The 21,161-nt window shown below is 35.5% G+C and overlaps 1 protein-coding gene across 8 annotated transcripts in view; it reads left to right on the top strand.

Annotated features, from left to right (window-relative positions):
- ERBIN (erbb2 interacting protein) overlaps positions 1 to 21,161 on the top strand; it is a 129,316-nt gene that overhangs the window by 78,077 nt on the left and 30,078 nt on the right. For all 8 annotated transcript variants that reach the window (XM_027520286.1, XM_027520292.1, XM_027520291.1 and 5 more), the window contains exons 9-16: positions 878 to 952; positions 2,754 to 2,898; positions 4,181 to 4,253; positions 4,560 to 4,689; positions 4,999 to 5,114; positions 6,573 to 6,642; positions 16,424 to 16,523; positions 20,157 to 20,278. In XM_027520286.1, coding sequence (XP_027376087.1) covers positions 878 to 952; positions 2,754 to 2,898; positions 4,181 to 4,253; positions 4,560 to 4,689; positions 4,999 to 5,114; positions 6,573 to 6,642; positions 16,424 to 16,523; positions 20,157 to 20,278 — 831 coding nt within the window. The remainder of the gene's footprint in view (positions 1 to 877; positions 953 to 2,753; positions 2,899 to 4,180; positions 4,254 to 4,559; positions 4,690 to 4,998; positions 5,115 to 6,572; positions 6,643 to 16,423; positions 16,524 to 20,156; positions 20,279 to 21,161) is intronic.

Genomic DNA, 21,161 nt, shown 5'->3' with positions numbered 1-21,161 from the left:
CCGGGAAACCCATGGACAGAGGAGCGTGGCAGGCTACAGTCCATAGGGTCGCAAAGAGTCAGATACAACTGAGCATACACATGCAAAGCACAAAAAGACTTTTTTAATCCAAGTTACACCTAGAATTCTTACTTATATGTTAATAGTAAATCTGAGTGACATGCCTTGTATGTGTTACTCGTGTTATAGTGATGAGATATGATGACACCTCAATGCCATCATAATGTCAATGATTGGACACAGGTTTGTGGGTTAATGGAAATATCTTTAAAGGATTCATTCAGAAGAGCCTCCAAGGGTGAATAACCTAAGGGTAAATTTTGCCTGAATACCAAGTCCATTAAGTCACTTTAATTTTTTGGTCCTCAACACAAAACAGTATTCTATGTAATTACTAGAAGCTTAAAATAACACAGTAGGTTTGTTATGCCTTGGTTTACATACTTTTCCTTAGGATTGGGTTTTTAAGATGTAGCTTGCCTTCTTTTTTCCTCCCTCTTAGTCATCAGGGAATAGCTTTTCTTTAAGATTTCCTAAAATTCTACATCTTTTTGTGGATAATGATTGAGAGTATACTTTTATTGTATTCTTGAAAGTAATGGATCTTATTAATTGTGTAAATACTTTAACCTGTTATGTAATCAAAAGCTTAATTTATACAATCTGCTATTATGGAATGTCTTTAGTAATATTTGTGTAATAACTATAACACAGTGGAAAGACTTGAGTTTTGGCTCTGCTTTTTTCCCCCTCGTAATTTAAAAAAATGTCTTTAAAACTGAAAGTTATTATTAGAAATACCCAGGGGAGCTTCTTTTGCCAAATAAATATATTCAAATAAATTAATGTATCTCCTCCTCCACTTCCATTTAAACAGCCTGAAGTACTTGAGCAGCTAAGTGGATTGAAAGAATTTTGGATGGATGGTAATAGACTGACTTTTATTCCAGGGGTGTGTATATCAAATTTTAAAGACTTTGCTTATTGCTGTCTGTCCTTTGCATTTTTACGAATTATACTTTTTAAGTACGTTTAATGAGTTTAAAATGATTATTCTTAATACTGTTAAATAGAAGCAAATTACATTTTTTTATTGTCAATACTTTTTTTTTTTAACAATGTTGTGTTTTAGGTGTACAGTAAAGTGAATCAGTTATACATATTCATATATCCACTCTTTTTTAGACTCATTTCCCACATAGATCATTATTGAGTAGAGTTGCCTGTGCTATACAGTAGGTCCTTATTAGTTACATGTTTTATATATAGTAGTGTGTATATGTCAATCCACATCTCCAGATTTATCCCTTGACCCCTTTCCCCCGGTAACCATAAGTTTGTTTTCTACATGTGTAACTCTATTTCTGTTCTGTAAATAGGCTCATTAGTACCATCCTTTTTTTTAGATACCACATACTAGTGATATCATATGATACATGTCTTTCTCTGTCTAACTTACTTCACTCATTGTGACAATATCTAGGTTCACCCACGTTGCTGCAAATGACATTATTTCTTTTTGATTGCTGAGTAATATTCCATTGTATATATGTACAACGTCTTTATCCATTGCTCTGTCGGTAGACATTTAGGTTGCTTCCATGTCTTGGCCATCGTAAATAGTGCAGTAAAGTTTGGGGTGTATGTATCTTTTTGAATTGTGGTTTTCTCCAGATATATGCCCAGGAGTGGGATTGCTGGATCATATTGTAGTTCTATATTTAGTTTTTGAAGGAACCTCCTTAGTGTTCTCCATAATGGTTGTACCAATTTACATTTCCATCAGCAGTGTATGAGGTCTCCCTTTTTTCCATGCCTTTTCCAGCATATATTATATATAGATTTTTTATTTATAGATTTTTAATGATGGCCATTCTGACTATATGTGAAGTGATACCTCATTGTAATTTTCATTTTCATTTCTCTGATAATTAATGATGTCAAGCATCTTTTCATATGCCTTATAACCATCTGTATGACTTCTTTGGAGGAATGTCTATTTAAATCTTCCACGCATTTTTCGATTCGGTTTGTCAACACATTTCTTGATTAAAATTTTTATATTTCTATAATAAATTTTTGTAAAACACAGTTGACTTGTGTACAACTCAGGGATTAGGAGCACCAACCCTTTACACAGTGGAAAAAATCTGTGTAATTTATAGTCAGCTTTCCCTATTTGAAATTCCTTCGTAACAAGGATTCGTCCTCAGGGTCTGATGTTCTGCATCCACAGATTGAACCAACTACAATGAAGTACTGTAGTATTTACTGTTGAAAAAAATCCATGTGTAAATGGGTCTGTGAAATTCTGTGTTGTTCAAGGGTCAACTTTAAGTCTCTTTCTAATGTCATGGAGTATGTCCTTCCCAGGGGTTGCAGTTGACTTTGTATCCTGTTTCATTTTGCCCAGGGAATTGTTGAAATAGGCTATTTTCCATGTAGTTTCTTAGCAGCTGACATTGTGTTTATTCTCAGACCTAAAGCCATATGAATCCCCATATGTACTAACTCCCTTGCAAATGATGGGCAGCTAAATTCCCAAAGAAAATTATGTACTTGTCACTCTGCTAGGCTAAAATAGTAGGAGCTTTTAGCTTTTACTGATTGTATCACTAATGGCATTAAAAATTATGAACCTATCATATAAACATTTAATTATAAATTATAATTTGTGACTAAGTTTCTTATCTAAACTTTTCACAAACTGCTATTGACAGAGTCCTTAAATTTCCTTTTTTTTAAACTTACAGTTTATTGGTAGTTTGAAACAGCTCACATATTTGGATATTTCTAAAAATAATATTGAGATGGTTGAAGAAGGAATTTCAGGATGTGAAAACCTTCAAGATCTCCTGTTATCAAGCAATTCACTTCAACAACTGCCGGAGACTATTGGTTTGTACTGATTTCTAATTCATGTGATTAAAATTTGCTAGTATACAATCTGAGAAACTTATTGCCATTGCTTGATTCAAAGCTTCCGTATATCAAATTTTATTTATAAGATAGTTTCTGAAGTCACAGATCCTATTTGAATTTTTCCTGTTGTGATCAGTTACTCAGTTTACTCTTTTGTTGACATTACTGTTTTTCTTTAAGGAAATGTCATTTTTGTCACTGTAATAAAGTTTGAATCCTTTAAAAGATTACCCAAATTCGCTTTAACTCTTGATCATGGCCCTTACCTAGTAACTTTTTCCTATCTTAACTTCATTTTAGACTTACAAGAAGACAGCTGTATGAGCAAAATCCTTTGAAAATTATACGGTTGACCCTTCAGCAATGATGGTGGTTAGGGGGCCAACCTTCTGCAGTGGGAAAATCTCATATAATTTATAGATGTACTTTTGTATTCACATTTATTTCCTCCCTATCCATGGTTCTGCCTCTGTGTATTCAACCAACTGTGGGTCATGCAGTACTCTAGTAGTAAATTGAAAAGTTCACATACATGTAAGTGGATCCATACACTTCAAACCTGTGTTGTTCAAGGGTCAACTGTATTTATATAGTTACTTATCTGGTGGTGCATCAAGGGAGTTGAATTATCTTATCAAAACCCCAAAACTTACATATTGGCATCTCCATGATGTTTGAATATAAAAATCAGAAATATTTTTACATATTTTTCAATTGAATTACATAATTGTTATAGCTCAGGTTGTGTTTTGCAAATTCTCCTATAATTTTTCCAATGCTTTTTATTTTAAATTAAACCTCATTTTTATTGTTTTAGTATTTAGTATACTTACAGTATGTAGAATAGCTTGTTATACTCTTAGGAAAAAACTACCTTTGGACTACCACTTCTTTAATCCTTTGATACCATAAGTTTGTGCTGTGTATCTTCACTGTGATGGCACAGAATTGCTTCAAGGAGCATGGCTACAACAGTGAGCAAAGGAGACAAAAAGGACATACTCTTATGAAGCTTACATTTTAGTGAGGCCTAAATGGATAAATATATACTAATGTTAAGAGGTAATATGTATGTGAAACTTGTAAATACAGGGTAAGGGCATGGAGAGATGGTAGGGTTGGGGTGGTGTCTCTATGAGATAGCTTGGCTTTTTAAAAGTTCTTTATGATACATGTCAAATGTAATATGTGCTCACTTGACTGTTGATTGACTTCTAGTTCAAGATGAAAAATTGTTTATTATTTCTTCCCTTAATAGGTTCATTGAAGAATGTAACAACTCTTAAAATAGATGAAAATCAGTTAATGTATCTACCAGACTCTATAGGAGGGTAAGATTTTTGTGTATTAAAAGAACTAGAAGATTTTTCTTTCAGTTCAGCATCCTATATAATTTTTCAGATAATTATTAACGTCAATAGGAGATTCTAAAAACATTTAAATAAGCAATTGGCTGCAGGTTGGATTTATTTATAATCAAGATAGGCCAGTTTTTCTACAGGTGAACTTTAGCTTAGTAGAAATAGATTTTTTTCTAGGTTTGTTAAAGTCAAGTTCAAATGGTCATATGTTCTTGAGTTTTGGATTATATACAGGAAATTTTTTGTTAAATTATGTGTTTTCTTTTTTAATTAAAGATTAGTATCAATAGAAGAACTGGATTGTAGCTTCAATGAACTTGAAGCTTTGCCTTCATCTATTGGGCAGCTTACTAATATAAGAACCTTTGCTGCGGATCATAATTACTTACAACAGTTACCCCCAGAGGTACTGTATTTAAATTTTATTTTGAATTTTTATTTTTTCTAATTATTAATTATAGGTGTCCAGTGTGGTTTTCTTTAGTTTCTTTCAGAGATAATTATGTAACTAAGTTATGTATTTTCTGGATAATAATTAGTTATATTGATTTGCTAATACTTTTGTTCATATGTGAAAGTTAATAATTGAAAAGGAAAAATGTAATTACTTTTATACATGAGAAGAGTATTTTTATTACTTTTGAAAATGATACTTCAGTTACATTTATTAAGCAGTAGGCTAAAGTTTTAATCCATAATTCTGTTTCTCTTTCAGATTGGAAGTTGGAAAAATATAACTGTGCTATTTCTCCATTCTAATAAACTTGAGACACTTCCAGAGGAAATGGGTGATATGCAAAAATTAAAAGTCATCAATTTGAGTGACAATAGGTTTGTAACAGTGTAATTCACCATTTGGCTTATAGAAGACATCTATTGGATGAAATTAAAGTTCCATTATATGTGATAGAAAATCTAATACATGTTTTTCTTTGCATATATAGTCTTGGGTTTTGTGTAGAATTTTTATTTGAAAGAATAATTTTACCTGATATTAATTATGATACAGTGGTTGTTTTGGTTTATTTTATGTTGACTTTTGCTGTATAGTCTTAATTATCTTCTTATGATAGCCATTTTTATTCCTAAAGTCAGATTTTTGCTCTAATACAGCTGTTGAACAAAGCAGCTTTTAATCTTACCTACTCCTTGTATTAATCTGGGCAGACGTGTGATTAGACACCCACTCAAATAATTTGGACAACACAGCCAAGGTACAAAGCAAATAGATCACTAGGGATGCTAAACTGAAGCAATGGTTAAGAACAAATGTCTATAATTTTTTCTGGTGTAAAGAGACTAATAGTGATAAAAGAATATTTGTAGAGCATTTTTACATTTTGTTTTTGTTGTATCTTAAAAGTATTCAAAATAATCCTAATAATAAAACAGGTATTCCCATTTTATGGAGGGAAAAAAATTAAGACTCAGATTTAAGGTGATTCACATTGCTTATAAAATAGAGCTTTTAGTGTAAATTTGGTTTTCTGACTAGGGTATTCAGACTGTTCACACCTTCCTCCTTTTAAATTGTTAATTATAGCTATGCAGTGTGGTTTCAAACTAAATCCCTTTTAAAATTAAATTCTTTCAGCTCATACTTTATACCCTAAAACTAGAGCCCTAAGTTCCAACACCTTGAGTTTCAGAGACCTAGATTCCCTAGGTTCCTTTGAAATTAGGCATAGAAGAATAAACATAAGATGGAAAATTTAAATAGTCATTTTGTTTTAAATAGGGTCCTGTTTCAAGTTAGCATTGTACTAAGTATCTCTGTTACTTAATTTTCACTCATTATAATGTTAAAATAGTCTTGAGTATGAAAGTGCTGGCTCACAGAGAAATAAAAAGAGTACAATATTTATAACAACAAACTCTTATTAAGAGTGGTTCCTATAACAATTTGTTCTCTCTAGCAAATAAAACATCCAAAGCAATTTTATGAAATATTGTTTGTTTAATTTGTCCTTGCCTTTGCATTAAAGTATGGATAGTTGCTAGATTTCCCTAGGTAATTTTTTTGAGGTTATTAAATTATCCACTTTTCCCCCCAACCAAATTGATTCAACAGAAGATTTGTATTTTTAAAATTAATTCTTATAAACTGGATAGTATTATGTCTTATGTCCTGTTCAAAGACCTATAATTGATTTTCTCCTGAATTAAATATTTTTCTCCTATTTTCATATGCAATAACATAACATTATTTAGAAGACCATTAGATCCAGTTCTCATTTTAACATTTCTCATTTTTAAAGTTTAATTTTCGTTTGCATTTTTTTCCCACAGATTAAAAAATTTGCCCTTTAGCTTTACAAAGCTACAGCAATTGACTGCTATGTGGCTCTCAGATAATCAGGTAGGCATTCTGATTTTGTAAATTGATTATGCATTCTAATTTATTTAGGACTATTTAAGAGTAGTTCTAATCTGATACACATGTAAAAACATACAGATACAGATCATTTTTGTGAAATATGTGTAGATTCATGAAGTCCTTTTTGGCCTGACTTTTCCTAAATTTGTAAAAGAATACATTAGGACAAAATCTTCCCTAAGTTTTTAATGTTTTCATAGAGACTCTCTGTGGTTTATATTTGTATACATTTGATAATTTAAATTATGTTTCTAATCAAACACTTTGACAAACCTTAGAGAGGTATTTCTAAGGAATTAAGAGTTGTTCCTTGAAATTTTCTTTGGCAGACATTTATTAAAAGCTTATAGTAGGATGTGAACGACTCTGGGAGCCAGTTAGACTGATGAAGCAGATAGAATCTTCTTAGGTTCTCATTGAGTTCACATTCTCATGGGAGACACCTGAGATAAATTAATAACTAAGTAATAATGTTTCAGAACTACAGAGAAAGAGTTTGCTAGGCATCGGAACAGTAGCAGGGTTGGAGTAAATATACTATTTTAAATTGAGTGATTTAGGAAATACCTGTCTGAAGAAGGGAACAGTAGAGCGGTTTCTCAAATGAAATTAAGAGCGAGCCATGATGTGAGTTGGGTGAGGGGTGCATTTAAAGAATACTAAGAATAAAGATCCCAGTATTGGAATGAGCTCAGCGTGACTGAGGAACAGATGAAAGCCCAGAGGACTGGAATGTAATAAGCAAGGGAGAAAACATACACAATTAGATCCGGAGAGGAAAACTGAGAGTAGATCACCTAGGACCTTGTAGGCCATGCTAATCCCTTGGGGTTTTACTCTGAGGTAGAAAGAAATATTGGAGAAGGCAATGGCAAACCACTCCAGTACTCTTGCCTGGAAAATCCCATGGACGGAGGAGCCTGGTAGGCTGCAGTCCATGTGGTCGCTAGGAATCAGACACGACTGAGCGACTTCACTTTCACTTTTCACTTTTATGCATTGGAGAAGGAAATGGCAACCCACTCCAATGTTCTTGCCTGGAGAATCCCAGGGACGGGGGAGCCTGGTGGGCTGCCATCTCTGGGGTCGCACAGAGTCGGACATGACTGAAGCGACTTAGCAGCAGCAGCAGCAGAAAGAAATCTGTTGAAGTATTTCATTCCAGGAAATAATGAGATATGATTTACATTTTTAAAAGATCATTCTGGCTGCTTTGTGAAGAATGGACTGTGGGTGCTGAGGGTGAGGGTGGGATATTCTGTATTGGAAGCAAAAGTTAAGTAAGAAAGCTGTTGCAGTTAGTTTAGAAGGACATGTTGCTGGATTTCACCTAATACGATAGGAGTGGAGATTGTGAGGAGAGCTTCGATTTGGGATGCATTTTTAAGAAAGCTATCGCCACAGGGACTACTGATGGACTAAATATGGAACTTCAGAGAAAGAACTGAAACAAGTATGACTTTTAGGTTTTTAACCTCAGGAAGTACAATATTGGAGTTGCCATTTTCTGAGATAGGAAAGATGGGAGAGGAGTAAGTTTGGGGATAAAGTTAATAGTTTGATTTTATGAACGTCAAGTCATTAGTTGAGTATCTATAATTGCAACTCAGATATTGGCTGGAGATAAAATTTGGGAGTCAGCATTGTGCAAAGGGAATTTTATACCATGGAAGTACATTCAGTTACTAGAAAAGATAGAGAAGAAGGTCAAACATTGAACTCAGGAATGAAAAGGGATCCCAGAAAGAAAATAAAAAGCAGCAGCCAACAAGAGAATGTGTTATCTAGAGAGACATATGAAGAAAGTACTTCAGGAAAGATGAACTAAGTCAGGTGTTTTTGATGAATTAGGTATATGAGGACTGCTAATTGGCCATTGGGTTTATTAAGATAGATGTAGTTATTGATGTTGAAGAGTAATAGTTTTAGTGGAATGGTGAGGGTTAAAGTTTGATTTAAGTGTATTATAGTGCATGGAAAGAAAGAAGGCTGGGGCAATGAACATATCTTAGTAGCCTAGCTAAGTTTCATTGTGTAGACTGTTGTTAAGCTTGTTTTAATGGATAAGAAATCTCCTGTATAATGTCACCATAATAATGGATTGTAGGTCCTCAACAAAAAGAAAAGAATAAGGACTACCTCATCTGTAATTATGAGGAAACCATTTTTTCTGTATCTATTCTCAAGTATTTCTTACTAGTAAATGTTTTTAAACAAAACAGAATATAAAATTTACTGATCCATTTAATAAGTTAATGCTTAGTGTCTGAGCAATACTTTATGATTTATCTAAAGCTGTGTTTTCCCATGGAAGGCTTAGATACACAAGTCTCATATGATAGTCCTAAATTCCATCATCAAATTTGCTTGGGAGACATGTTATATCCCTCTTTTGGATTATGTTAGCAACCCTGATGTGTTCCCATAGTAAAGAAACCCTCTTGTCTATATTTCAGAATTCTCTAAACTTCCTAACTAAGAAACCCTTTCCCCCAATTCTTAATAATATCTTAAAAACCTTAAGTTGATATTGCTCCACATTTATGAATCAGTCTGTATATCTATTTGTTCTATGAATTAGAAAAAGAAGTATTAAAATGATACTTTTGTTTTCATTAGAACTTGAACACAAGTGATTACTACATCTATTAAATGTGTCAGTTCATGTATATATACATGTGTGTGTATATATGTATATCTCTTTTACTTGAATATTTACATTTTAAGTCTGATATGAAGTTTAGCTGCTGGACTCACAAAATGTTTAAACATCTGCTGGGCTCTGGCTCAAGTACCTATTACAACAATATGAATGAGACATGGCTCTTGGTCTTGAGGACTCTGAACTGTTAGTATATTAGAACTGCTATGGATGAATTGTGCCAGATGACTTATTAAGGTGAAATTAATCGCATAGCGTGTGTACAGTGTTCTCTCATTCACCTCTTCTTGCACCTCATTTGTAAATTACTTTTAAAATTATGATATGGGGCTTTGTTTTCCTTAGTCTAGCAAAGTAATAAATAGTAAAACATATGTGATGTGGCTATAAAACCTCCCTTACAGTATGAGGTAGTCATTTCCATGTAAGAGGTTGAAATGTAGGGGAGAAAAATATGTGAAAGTTGTTTGATTATAAATTATGAAAATAAATTGCTTCTGGACATTTCACTGACCATGAAGAAAATAAACCTATAGGCAGTACATGCAGTAACATAATCTTTCATAAGTCTCTGCTGCTGCTGCTGCTGCTAAGTTGCTTCAGTCGTGTCCGACTCTGTGCGACCCCATAGACAGCAACCCACCAGGCTCCCCCGTCCCTGGGATTCTCCAGGCAAGAACACTGGAGTGGGTTGCCATTTCCGTCCCCAATGCGTGAAAGTGAAGTTGCTCAGTTGTGTCCGACCTCAGCGACCCCATGGACTGCAGCCTTCCAGGCTCCTCCATCCATGGGATTTTCCAGGCAAGAGTACTGGAGTGGGGTGCCATTGCCTTCTCCGTCATAAGTCTCTAGAAGGTCCAAACAAAACAGTTGATCATTCATCCCTCATTCATTTTGTCATTCTTATTCAGGAACCATTTATTGAACAACTACTCTGTGCCAGGCAAACTAAGATGGGCCAAATAAGGGTATTAAGAAAATTGTTTTAATACAGTATGGTAAAAGACTTGATAGGCTTCAGGATCAGAGAAGGGGCATGTCACTTGGGGATATAAAGGCCAGTTTCCCAGAGGAGGAAATGCCTGCTGTGCCTAAAAGAGGAATAAATCTTCTCAAGAGAGTAATAGTATTAAACGACGAAAGAGGAAGAGTGTTCTGGTTAGAAGGGATATCAGCAGCCTAAGCACTTATTAGTAAAGCAGTGTGATCAGTGTCTCTACAAGTGGTTTTATGACTAGAGCATAACCTGTAAGGTGGAAGAGTTGGACATGAGGCCCCAGAGGTAGACACAGACCAGGTCATGGAGGATCTTATATGCCATACAAAGGAACTTGCATTATGTATCAAGGATGACAAACAGATTTTTTAAATTTTACGTGTCAACTTTGATAAATTATAATTTTTAAAAGGATTCTAAAGCCATATTTAGGCTCAGAGGAAAATTGTTGTGCTTAGGTTCAGTGTAATTTATTGGCTTTACTAGGACACTTGATAGTGAAAAGGTCCTCTATGATAATTGTCAGAATGAATAGTAAGTGTAAAAATAGGAATGTCCCAGGCAAATTGAATGTTTGATCATTATAGTTAAAATCAATTATTCATATATGTAATCAGTTTAAGAGAAGTGATCCTGGGATACACGGCAGCCCTACTATAGGAGATAAGGAACCTGTGTAACATACAGGCAGGCAAGTGGCATGGTCAGATGGATCTATTAGAAAGGCTTTGGGGTCTGCATTATGGAAGATGGATTTAGCAGGGGTTATGCCAGTGGGAAGGCCTACTGAAGGCCATTGCCATACTCAGGTCAACAGAAAATGTTGGCTGAAGTAAAGCGGTGATGACAGAGCCAGTGAAAAGACTGTATTTAGGACATAACTTTAAACATCACATCAATAGAATGTGTGGAAAATGCATGTATGTGAGAAGAAAAGGAGTAAAGGCAAACATCAGCCTCAGAGGTATACCCTGAGTGACTAGGTGGATACTGATTCCATAACGGAGAACCACAAGAGAAGGAAATATGTTTATATAAAGGTATTAAGTTCTAGTTAGGTTTATTGGGTTTGAAGTACCTTTGGTATATTGAGTTGACACTCAGAACAATTCGAGTGACCTTGAACCACTACCATGACCACCACCTTGTTTTAAACTAAGGTTTCTGTGCTCTTGGTTTCTCCATTCTTTTGATTTTTAACCTCCAAGGATTTCTTAAAATTGCTCTTGAAGACCTAATTTCTTTTTTCACAGTACTGCTATATATTTATTCCTTTTATTTGTAAGATTTATAGAAGACTTGTAGCATAAGAAGAGATATCAGCCCATCATCTTAATCACTTTTTCTTGGGAGTGGTTTCATAGCTTTTTATTATTTTCTCAAAGGGGATTGTTGTCAAATTATTTTTTTAATGTTGCTGCTGCTGCTAAGTCACTTCAGTCGTGTCCGACTCTGTGAGACCCCATAGACGGCAGTCCACCAGGCTCCTCTGTCCCTGGGATTCTCCAGGCAAAAATACTGGAGTGGGTTGCCGTTTCTTTCTCTTTTTAATGTTAGGGATGGATTAATCCTGTGGAATACTAACATTTAAGTGGCAAACAGGTTACTAGGCTTTGAAGTAGTGGCTATAGAAGTAGAAAGAGAACTATATGACAGTGTTTTTTAAGATAAGGATGAAACAGCTGGCCTGAAGAAAGGAGTTGCAACGGGATAAATGCTAATGAGAGGTTAGTTCAAATGAAGTCTGAAAAACATCAGTTATATTTTGGCAAGTCATACCTATCTTGCCAACTTACCTTGGCTATAGCTAATGCAGTTTTAGAAGTATATGTCAAATACCAGATTGAAGTAGTTTAAGGAATAAATAAATGACTGAATGGAAATCTATGGTTATTGATTAGTCTTTTAAGAAGGTTGGATAAGAAAGAAAAGGAATAGAACAGAAAGAAATTGGTAACTAGGGGCAAGGTAAGAGAGCATGTTTATTAGTTGTTGGAAAGAGGCTCTATGGAGATTGGGATTAAGGATATTAGAGAGTGATGGATAACTGGAGTGGAAGCTGATGGAATCAAAAGCTCTGGCAAGTATTCGTACATTCTTGAAGGGATCTTGGGTGTGAAGTTTGTGAGAGGAAGGGCTAAAAATGTACGTGGTAAAATTCTTAGACTGTAACATTTTCCAAACTCTTAGCAGTTCTTGAATCCTATTTTCATTAAAAATTGTTTTCAAAGATACTGTCTTCTTCAAAATTCAATTTAGGAAGTGTGGAAGAATTTTCAAGCAGCATTGGGAGTCTTAAAGTTTTTACCACAACCTTGTTAATACGAATGTGCTCAACCGTGTGATATAGAGAAAGCATGCAGTTGGAATAATTCTGGGTTGTACTTTGTCAACCCAGGTGCAAGAGAAGGCCAATGCAACAAGGAGGTCTTGGTAATTGGCAGGAAATTGGTTATAAAGAGATAAGGTGAGGTATGGAAAGAGAAGCCAAGACAGGAAAGAATGATAGTGATAAAGTTGAAAGTTGAAGAGAGGGACAGTCTTGGTGGGATTGATGAGCAAGTAGGTAGGAGCAATGAAATGAGGAGTCTGCATGAAGTCTGTGTTACATGCTCTGCTGGTTGTCTTTTGACTGAGCACTCCTTAGTTTCCTTTTCAGGAATTTTTTTCTGCCAGTATCTTTTATGTTGAAGCCCCTCATGGTGCTCTAGGCTCTGGTTTATTTACTTTCTCTATACCAGTTACTGACTCTCTTAGTAGTGTTAGTGGCTCTGTCGTGTTTGACTCTGTGATCCCACGGACAGTAGCCCACCAGGCTCCTCTGTCCATGGGATTCTCCAGGCAAGAACACTGGAGTAGGTAGCCATTCCCTTCTCCAAAGGATCTTCCCAGCCCAGGGATCGAACCCAGGTCTCCTGCATTGCAGGCAGATTCTTTACCATTTGAGCTACAGTTACCAGTTACTGACTATATCATCATTATTTTTAATAATTGTCTTCAGCCCAGTTCTCTTTCCTTAACTTCACACTCGCTGCTTAACACTGCGCCTTAGATGTCTCAAATTCAAGCAACCTAAAACTGAACATTTCATCTTCTGCTTCAGATCTTTTTCTTTTCCAGGGTTCCCTAGGTCAGTAAAAAGTACTTGCTGGAGACAGAGATCTGAGAATGTAATTTTTAACTACTGATTCTCCCTATACTTCAGTGCAGTGAATCACCAAACTGTCTAGGCTTAACCATTAAATATTAATATATCAGATGTTTCTGTGCTTTGCTTTATCCCTGCTCCTCCTTCCCTTAAATAGAGTCCACCATCATCTTTCGGTTAGACCTGCACTGTCCAAAACAATAGTCATTGTGACTAGTCCAAATTGAGATGTGCTATCAGTGTAAAATACACATTAAATTTTCTACACTTAGTATGAACAGAGTGTAAAATCAATCACAATTTTTATTATTGATTACACATTAAAATGACAGTATTTTGAATAAGTTTAGATTAAATACATTGTCAAAATTAATTTAATCTCTTTTTAGAAACGTGGCTACCAGAACACTGTAAATTATCTATGGTTCTCATTTTTTATCTCATATTATATTTCTGTTGGAGAGTGTTGACTTAATCATTGAGATAGCTTCCTGAGAGGTCTCTTCCTCCAGTGTTGCCACAGCGCCTAATCTTCTATCACCCTAGTTCATTCAGAACCACACTATAACTCAACTGATCTTTGAGTCTTGTTATTGTCTAGTTTTATCTCCTCCCCTCACATCTTTATTCTCATTTCCCCAAATGAGTTCTGTGCTCCTGGAGCATTCTTCCTTCTTCTTCTTACCTGTTAACGTCTATTCATCCTCATCGAGGAGAGCTTTCTTTCAGGAATGCTTTCCTCATCACTCAAGATTGGTAAGCAAATACCTCCTTCTTTGTGTTTTCTTAGCACCCTGTACCCTCTCTACCTAGCTCTTACATTGTATTGTAGTTTATTTTGTTGTCTCTGTCCCTCCTCTCATATACTGTAAGCTCTACAGAATCAGTAAAGACGGTTTGCTCACCACTCTATACCTAGTGCCTGTCATAGTGCTTTGCATATAGGAGGCACTTAGAAAATACTTGTTGAACAAGTAATTTTAGATTTCAGAGCAGGAACATTTAACAGGCTATATTAGAGAAATTACGACAAAGGAGTAGAAGGATATAACTGGATAACTGGATAATTGGAAATAGATCATTGGAGTTAAGTATTTAGGGAATGGAGAGTTAAGTATTTAGGGAATAAATAGTTCTCAATCTCTTTCTGTCTGCTCTCAATAAAAGATGATTTGTTTTCTTATAGTGCATTTATTGAAATAAAAATCACGTACTGTACAGCTCACCTAAAGTGCATAATTCTGAGGTTTTAATATATTCATAGAATTGTACAACCGTTGCCACAGTTAATTTTGAACTTTTTTAGGAGTGTGATTAGTTTTTTAGAAGCCTCTCAGATAATTTTTTAACATAAATTTTACCTTTAAAAATTTATTTATTTATTTAGTCACATCACATAACATGTGATATTCCCCAACCAAGGATCAAACCCAGAACCCTGACCACTGGACTGCTGGAGAATTCCCATCCCAGATAATTTTTTTTAACTTTGTCTTTTATGTAACTACCTGTGTAATTAAATTTAGTTGTGTTCTTTTTTTTTTTGCCATGCCACACAGCTTGCATGATCTCAGTTCTCCAACCTGGGATTGAACCATAGCAGTGAAAGCCCAACATCCTAACTACATGGCCACCAGGGAAGTCCCTCCCAGATAATTTTGATATTTCCACCTAAGTAGATTTCTTTGCTTCTTCCAACCCACTTCTCATCTACTGAGAAATCATTGGGCTAACAGTATGGCTGTGTCATTTTTATATCTATAGAATTACACATTACTATTGAAGGATTTGGCATAAAAGAGTCAGAAGAAGTTGGATACTACTAGAAGGTCATTGAGAGACATATATTAGGAAAGGAGCTTGAGTGAAGCAGGGCTTAATCTTTCTCAAAAGAAGGGGTGTTTATACTTGAAAGAGAAGTAATGATCTTGTAGCATTTGTAAACTATCTCCACCTACTGAACTAGGATTTATGCAGTGTGGGAGAAGCAGCAACTTGTATCTGAAAAGGCTATAGGGCAGTGCTGTCTTTGGGAAGGGAGTACGTCTACCATTGCTATTATCTGAGAAGGCCAAGAAAGTTCTCACTGATGATGTTTGAGACACAGGGCAGTATCTTTACTGTGAAACAAGGATAGGGGCACAGAGGAAATAACTGAATGGAAGTAAGATTATAGGATGACATTAGCTAGTGGCACAGTTTTCACAAGAGTAAGTCCAAAGACTTAATTGGTGGAGTGGCAGGTTGAGGGGAGAATTGGATTGTTCCTGCTTGTCTGGAGTTAGCCAAGGCTTAGATTGGTAGAATGTTAGGTCAATAGGCTGGCAAAAATATTAGTTATTTTAAGAAGTAAATTGAGAACACTTAATAACTAGTTAGGGGGAAAGTCGTAAGGAAAAATGAGATCTGAAATAATTGGAGTTTCTAGCTCTGCCCGTGAGTAATTTGGTGTTGAATCAATGGAGAAAGGAGACACAGGGATAAGAGAGAATAGAAAAGGTTACAGCCTACTGTTTGTACTCTGTTTTCAGCTAAAATAAACCTGCAAATAACTAGACTAAACCTCTTAACTCGTTTCTGCAAAAGCATCTTCTCCAAGGGGAATGCTAGTAGGGGCAAAATAACATAAAATGAAGAGGCTTAGTTTTTGGTGTTATTAAAATCACTGTGATAAGTAATTATTGGACTGTGGATATATGTAATGTACTTAATATATGAGAACTTTTAAAACTATTGATAGTGATAATTGCAATACAGTATGAGTTTGCTTTGTATTAAAAGCTAAATTTTATTTTTTAGTTTTGTAAAAGGTTTCAAATCAATGTTTAAAGTTTTATTATGTATATTAAAATTTTTTGTAACCTAGAAAAAATGATGAGTACTTATTCAGAAGTATTGCTCAACATGTATTTGTTATAGGATTATTGAAAATTAAATATTTATTTTCTTTTCCTAGTCCAAACCCCTGATACCTCTTCAAAAAGAGACTGATTCAGAGACCCAGAAAATGGTGCTTACTAACTACATGTTCCCTCAGCAGCCAAGAACTGAGGATGGTAGGAATTTAACAATCTCTTTTCTTTAAAAAAAAAAAAAAAAACTAATAACTGATAAAGTGTAGCAAAGATGTGAATTGAATTTTAAGTCTCAAAGACTTTTACTAGTTTGAAGAAAATTTAGAGAATTGGTTAATGAAGTTCTCTGAAAATGGGAAAATAAGGCAGCATCTCAGAGTTATATATAGTTGAATTTAGAGGTATATCTATACCATGTTTCCTTAAATGATCCTTTGATTTTGTTAGATGCATTTTAGTGTGGGGAGACTTCAACAGAAAAGTATGAGATAAGTTCATAATATTCTGAGTTCCCTTAGAGTTCATGTGTAAAGTATTTCACTATGGGTATAATGAGAGCACTATAACTAGTATACTCACAGTACTGAATCAGAAACTACATTTTGAATGGTCAGGCAGCTGAATTTCTTTTTAACTGAAAGAGAAGCATTTTCCTTTATCACAGTGTCTGAGAAATAAGTCAGAAAACATAATGTGCTTAAGGTGGAATTTTTCATACTTTGAGAGTAGACACTTCACATTTAATTCATTCTATTTTTATTACCACACATGTGCCAGGAATTGTGTTAGATCTAAGTATTTAAGATCTCTGCCCCACCCCTGGCTGCTGCTTGAGGCATGTGGGGTGTTTGTTCCCCAACCAGGTATTGAACCCATGTCCTGTGCATTGCAAGCACAGAGTCTTGTAACAACTGGATCGCCAGAGAAGTCCCAGATCTAAGTATTTAAGATCTTAAATACTTAATTTCAAGAAGCTCATGATGTGACAGGGGGATAATGATGGGTAAATTTGAAAGAGAAGGTGTGGTATCTTGAGCCTGGTTAGAGGAATCAGTCTTAAACAGGAAAAACGGAAAGAATGGATCCATATAACAATGAATTTATAACTAACAGGATATTGGGGAGCAGCATCAGTCTGAGGGTTTTTATTATATTTACTTTCTCAGTGAAGTCAAAGAGAAAATTGCCTGAAAAGGTTGGGGGAAGGGCATTTGAGGTAAGTGGTGGTGATTTTGTGTGGGAGAGCAGGCTGACTTGGAATGAATTCCTGAGCAGTGTTGAAGATGGAACAAAGAGTAAGGAATACCATAAATTTGTAGTGGTTCTAAACCACAAGGTTATATCATTTTTCTCTGGTTGAATTCCAAGGCTCAGAAGGTAGGTGATTGAAATACCATGTTACAGGATTTACTGGGTAGGTATGACTTAAGGAAAGGGGGAAAAAAGATGAGAGTGGTACAAATAATATGTCATGAAATCTAAGGTAAATAGAGAAGGGAGTAAAAGAATTCTTTTACAGGAAGGAAAGGAAATGAGGTTAAGGAACTCAACACTTACCAGCAATAATAAGTGAATGATTTAGAAGGACAAATGGAGTGGTCAGGTATTACACAAGCTAAGGTCTTGAGGAGTACCATGATTTTGAATCACATGGGTGAGATGCAAATGGACACTGAAATAGAGGACATCAAGAAATTATGAAATTGTATTGTATTGTGTTATTGGGGTCATCACACATTTGTCATCATTCAGGATTTTGGCAGGTCTTAGGTAGATAGGGCTTTCCTGATAGCTCAGTTGGTAAAGAATCCGCCTGCAATGCAGGAGACCCCGGATCGATTCCTGGGTCAGGAAAATTGCTGGAGAAGGGATAGGCTACCCACTCCAGTATTCTTGGGCTTCCCTGGTGCCTTATTTGGTAAAGAATCTGCCTGCAGTGTGGGAAACCTGGGTTCAATCCCTGGGTTGGGAAGATCCCCTGGAGAAGGGAAAGGCTACCCACTCCAGTATTCTGGCCTAGAGAATTCCATGGACTGTGTATAGTCCATGGGATTGCAAAGAGTCAGACACAACCGAGTGACTTTCACTTATGACATATAGGTAGAGAGAAACATGCTATGCAAATGCTAGAATCCCGAATGAATATGCCAGTGTGATCAGATCTAGTGGCCTCTAAAATGCAGAAAAAGTAATGTTACTGCCTGATGCCCTGAATCTCAAAAGATGTGAGATTTATACTAAAGGGTAGAAAGTATAGGTGACCAGAAGTTGACAGTAGTGAGAGGAATGGTAAAAGTTACTTTCCTTGGGGTTCTGAAAAAATTCTGATGTAAAATTGCTTTGATATAATCTAAAACTCTTAGAGATCTTTGGGCTGGGCTGAGGATTGGGAGTCTTAACCCTCATCCTCACCTCTAGTACATAACGAACAGTATTGGAATTAGGAAGACAAGTTCTGAGTGCCAAACCTTGAATGAAATATTTATATAATTACCATGTTACTTTTTGTAGGGAATTGCACAAAGTCACACATCTGTAGTGTTTTATTAGATTCTCTTCAAGAATGCTTCTGGTAGCAGAACAACCCTAAGATGGGAGGGGAAATCCTCTCTCTCAATCCTGGAAGTAGACTTTGTTGGAAACTGCTTGGCTCTGCTTGCTTTTCCGAGTATACCACAAAAAGTATGTCAGGAAGGCTTCCCAGGAATTTGAACCTCGTTGCACAAACAAACACTGTAATTCATTTAATATTAAGCAACAACATAAAGCAAGTAAAAAATTTTGAACTGAGTAATTAAAACAAATAAAAAGGTAAATAAAGTTTTATTCCTGTTGTTAGTATTTGGTTTCATGGTATTTTTCCTGTGGATATGAGCTTAAAGAAGGGTAGGAAGCCCAAAAGAAGGACTAAAAATAAATGATAATTATGCCGGTTTTGTGGAAATAATCAAACTGACTGTATTTGGATTATCTGTTTTTCTATTAACTAAAAAGTTGCTTTTAATCTCTTTTGTTTTCTTTTAATGGGCAGAAAATAAGTTGTGATTTTTTTTTTAATTGCACAAACTTCTTTAAGGTGATATATATTAATCCATAATGACTTTGTGCAATTAAATGGATTTGTGCAATGGATTAATGTATAATGATATATATTAATCTGTTGGTCAAATGGATCGATTTTTTAAGCCTTACCTTTTGTTTTCGTTGCCTAAGAGGAAGCAAAAAACTTTGACAGCTGTTAAGTATTTAATATTGTATCAGATAGCAGGCAGGATATGTAAGTGTTGAGTTTGTTAAATTTTAAATTTTCCTTAGTTTTGATATAAAGAATATCTTGCAATCACTTTGTTTACATAGTCAAACTATGTATAATGTTTAATGCAAGTAGGGGCCATCAGGGTAGTCATTTTTTACCAAAATATTTCCATTTTTTTGTGTTAACTCCCTTCCTCTAGTACATAATAAACAATATTGGAATTAAGATTTCTGAATGCCAAAACTTGAATGAAATGATTTGTGTATTACCGTGTTATTTTTTGTAGGGAACTACACACAATTACGTATCTATAATGTGCTAATTATATTGTATTCTCTTCAGAAATCTTTCTCATAAAAAAACAAGACAAATCAGCTTTAAGAAAGAAAAGATGTGTGATTGCTGTTGTGAAGAAATGTTAGAAATACAGCCTAGTTGTTAGTGTAGCATTTATAGCTGCTGACATCGACAGTCTTGATTTATTATAATGAACATCTTATAAAATTATGAGCAAGTAACAGTTTTTCATAATTATAGTAAAATATAGTGGGGTTTTGTTTGTTTCTGTTTTTCTCTAGTTATGTTTATATCAGATAATGAAAGTTTTAATCCTTCATTGTGGGAGGAACAGAGAAAACAGCGAGCTCAAGTGGCGTTTGAATGTGATGAAGACAAAGATGAAAGGGAGGCACCTCCCAGAGTGAGTCTGTTCTTTTTTCCTTCAAATTTTAAACAGGTCTCTTAAATTTTAAATAAGTTGCATGTATGCTAAATCGTTTCAGTCCTGTCTGACTCTTTGCGACCCCGTGGACCATAAGCCTACCAGGCTCCTCTGTCCATGGGATCCTCCCAGCAAGAATCCTGGAGTGGGTTGCCAGGGGGATCCCTCCTCCAGGGGACCCCACCTCCAGGGGACCCCTCCTCCAGGGATCCTCTCAACCCTGTGTCTCCTACTGTATCCTGCATTGGCAGGCGGGCTCTTTACCACTAGCACCACCTGGGAAGCCTGCATTTATTAGGTACTATATAGCTCATCTGTGCTATTTTCAGAGAAGGCAGTGGCACCCCACTCCAGTACTCTTGCCTGGAAAATCCCATGGATGGAGGAGCCTGGAGGGCTGCAGTCCATGGGGTCGCTGAGGGTCGGACACGACTGAGCGACTTCACTTTCACTTTTCACTTTCATGCATTGGAGAAGGAAATGGCAACCCACTCCAGTGTTCTTGCCTGGAGAATCCCAGGGACCGGGCATCCTGGTGGGCTGCCATCTATGGAGTCGCACAGAGTCAGACACGACTGAAGTGACTCAGCAGCAGCATATAGCTCATCTGTGCTACTTTCAGAGATACAAAGAAGTATTTGTTTCATTCCTTACCCTCAAGGCGCTTGAAATTTTATTGATCCACTACATTTATGATGTGAAAGTATTTGAGAATAATATAAAATAGTGTGAATAAAAAACAAATTTCATAGTGTACATAAATAAAAGAGCAAAACAGATTATTGTTTCCCCCTTTCCTTTCTTTAATTATTTATTTATATATTAAAGGGATGAACAACTCTTTGAGGGGAACATTTTGTTT

This window comes from Bos indicus x Bos taurus, chromosome 20, assembly GCF_003369695.1.
Source record: "Bos indicus x Bos taurus breed Angus x Brahman F1 hybrid chromosome 20, Bos_hybrid_MaternalHap_v2.0, whole genome shotgun sequence".
Taxonomy (NCBI): Eukaryota; Metazoa; Chordata; class Mammalia; order Artiodactyla; family Bovidae; genus Bos; species Bos indicus x Bos taurus.
Note: the sequence above shows the minus strand (reverse complement) of the source record. Positions and strands in the feature narration are given on the sequence as shown.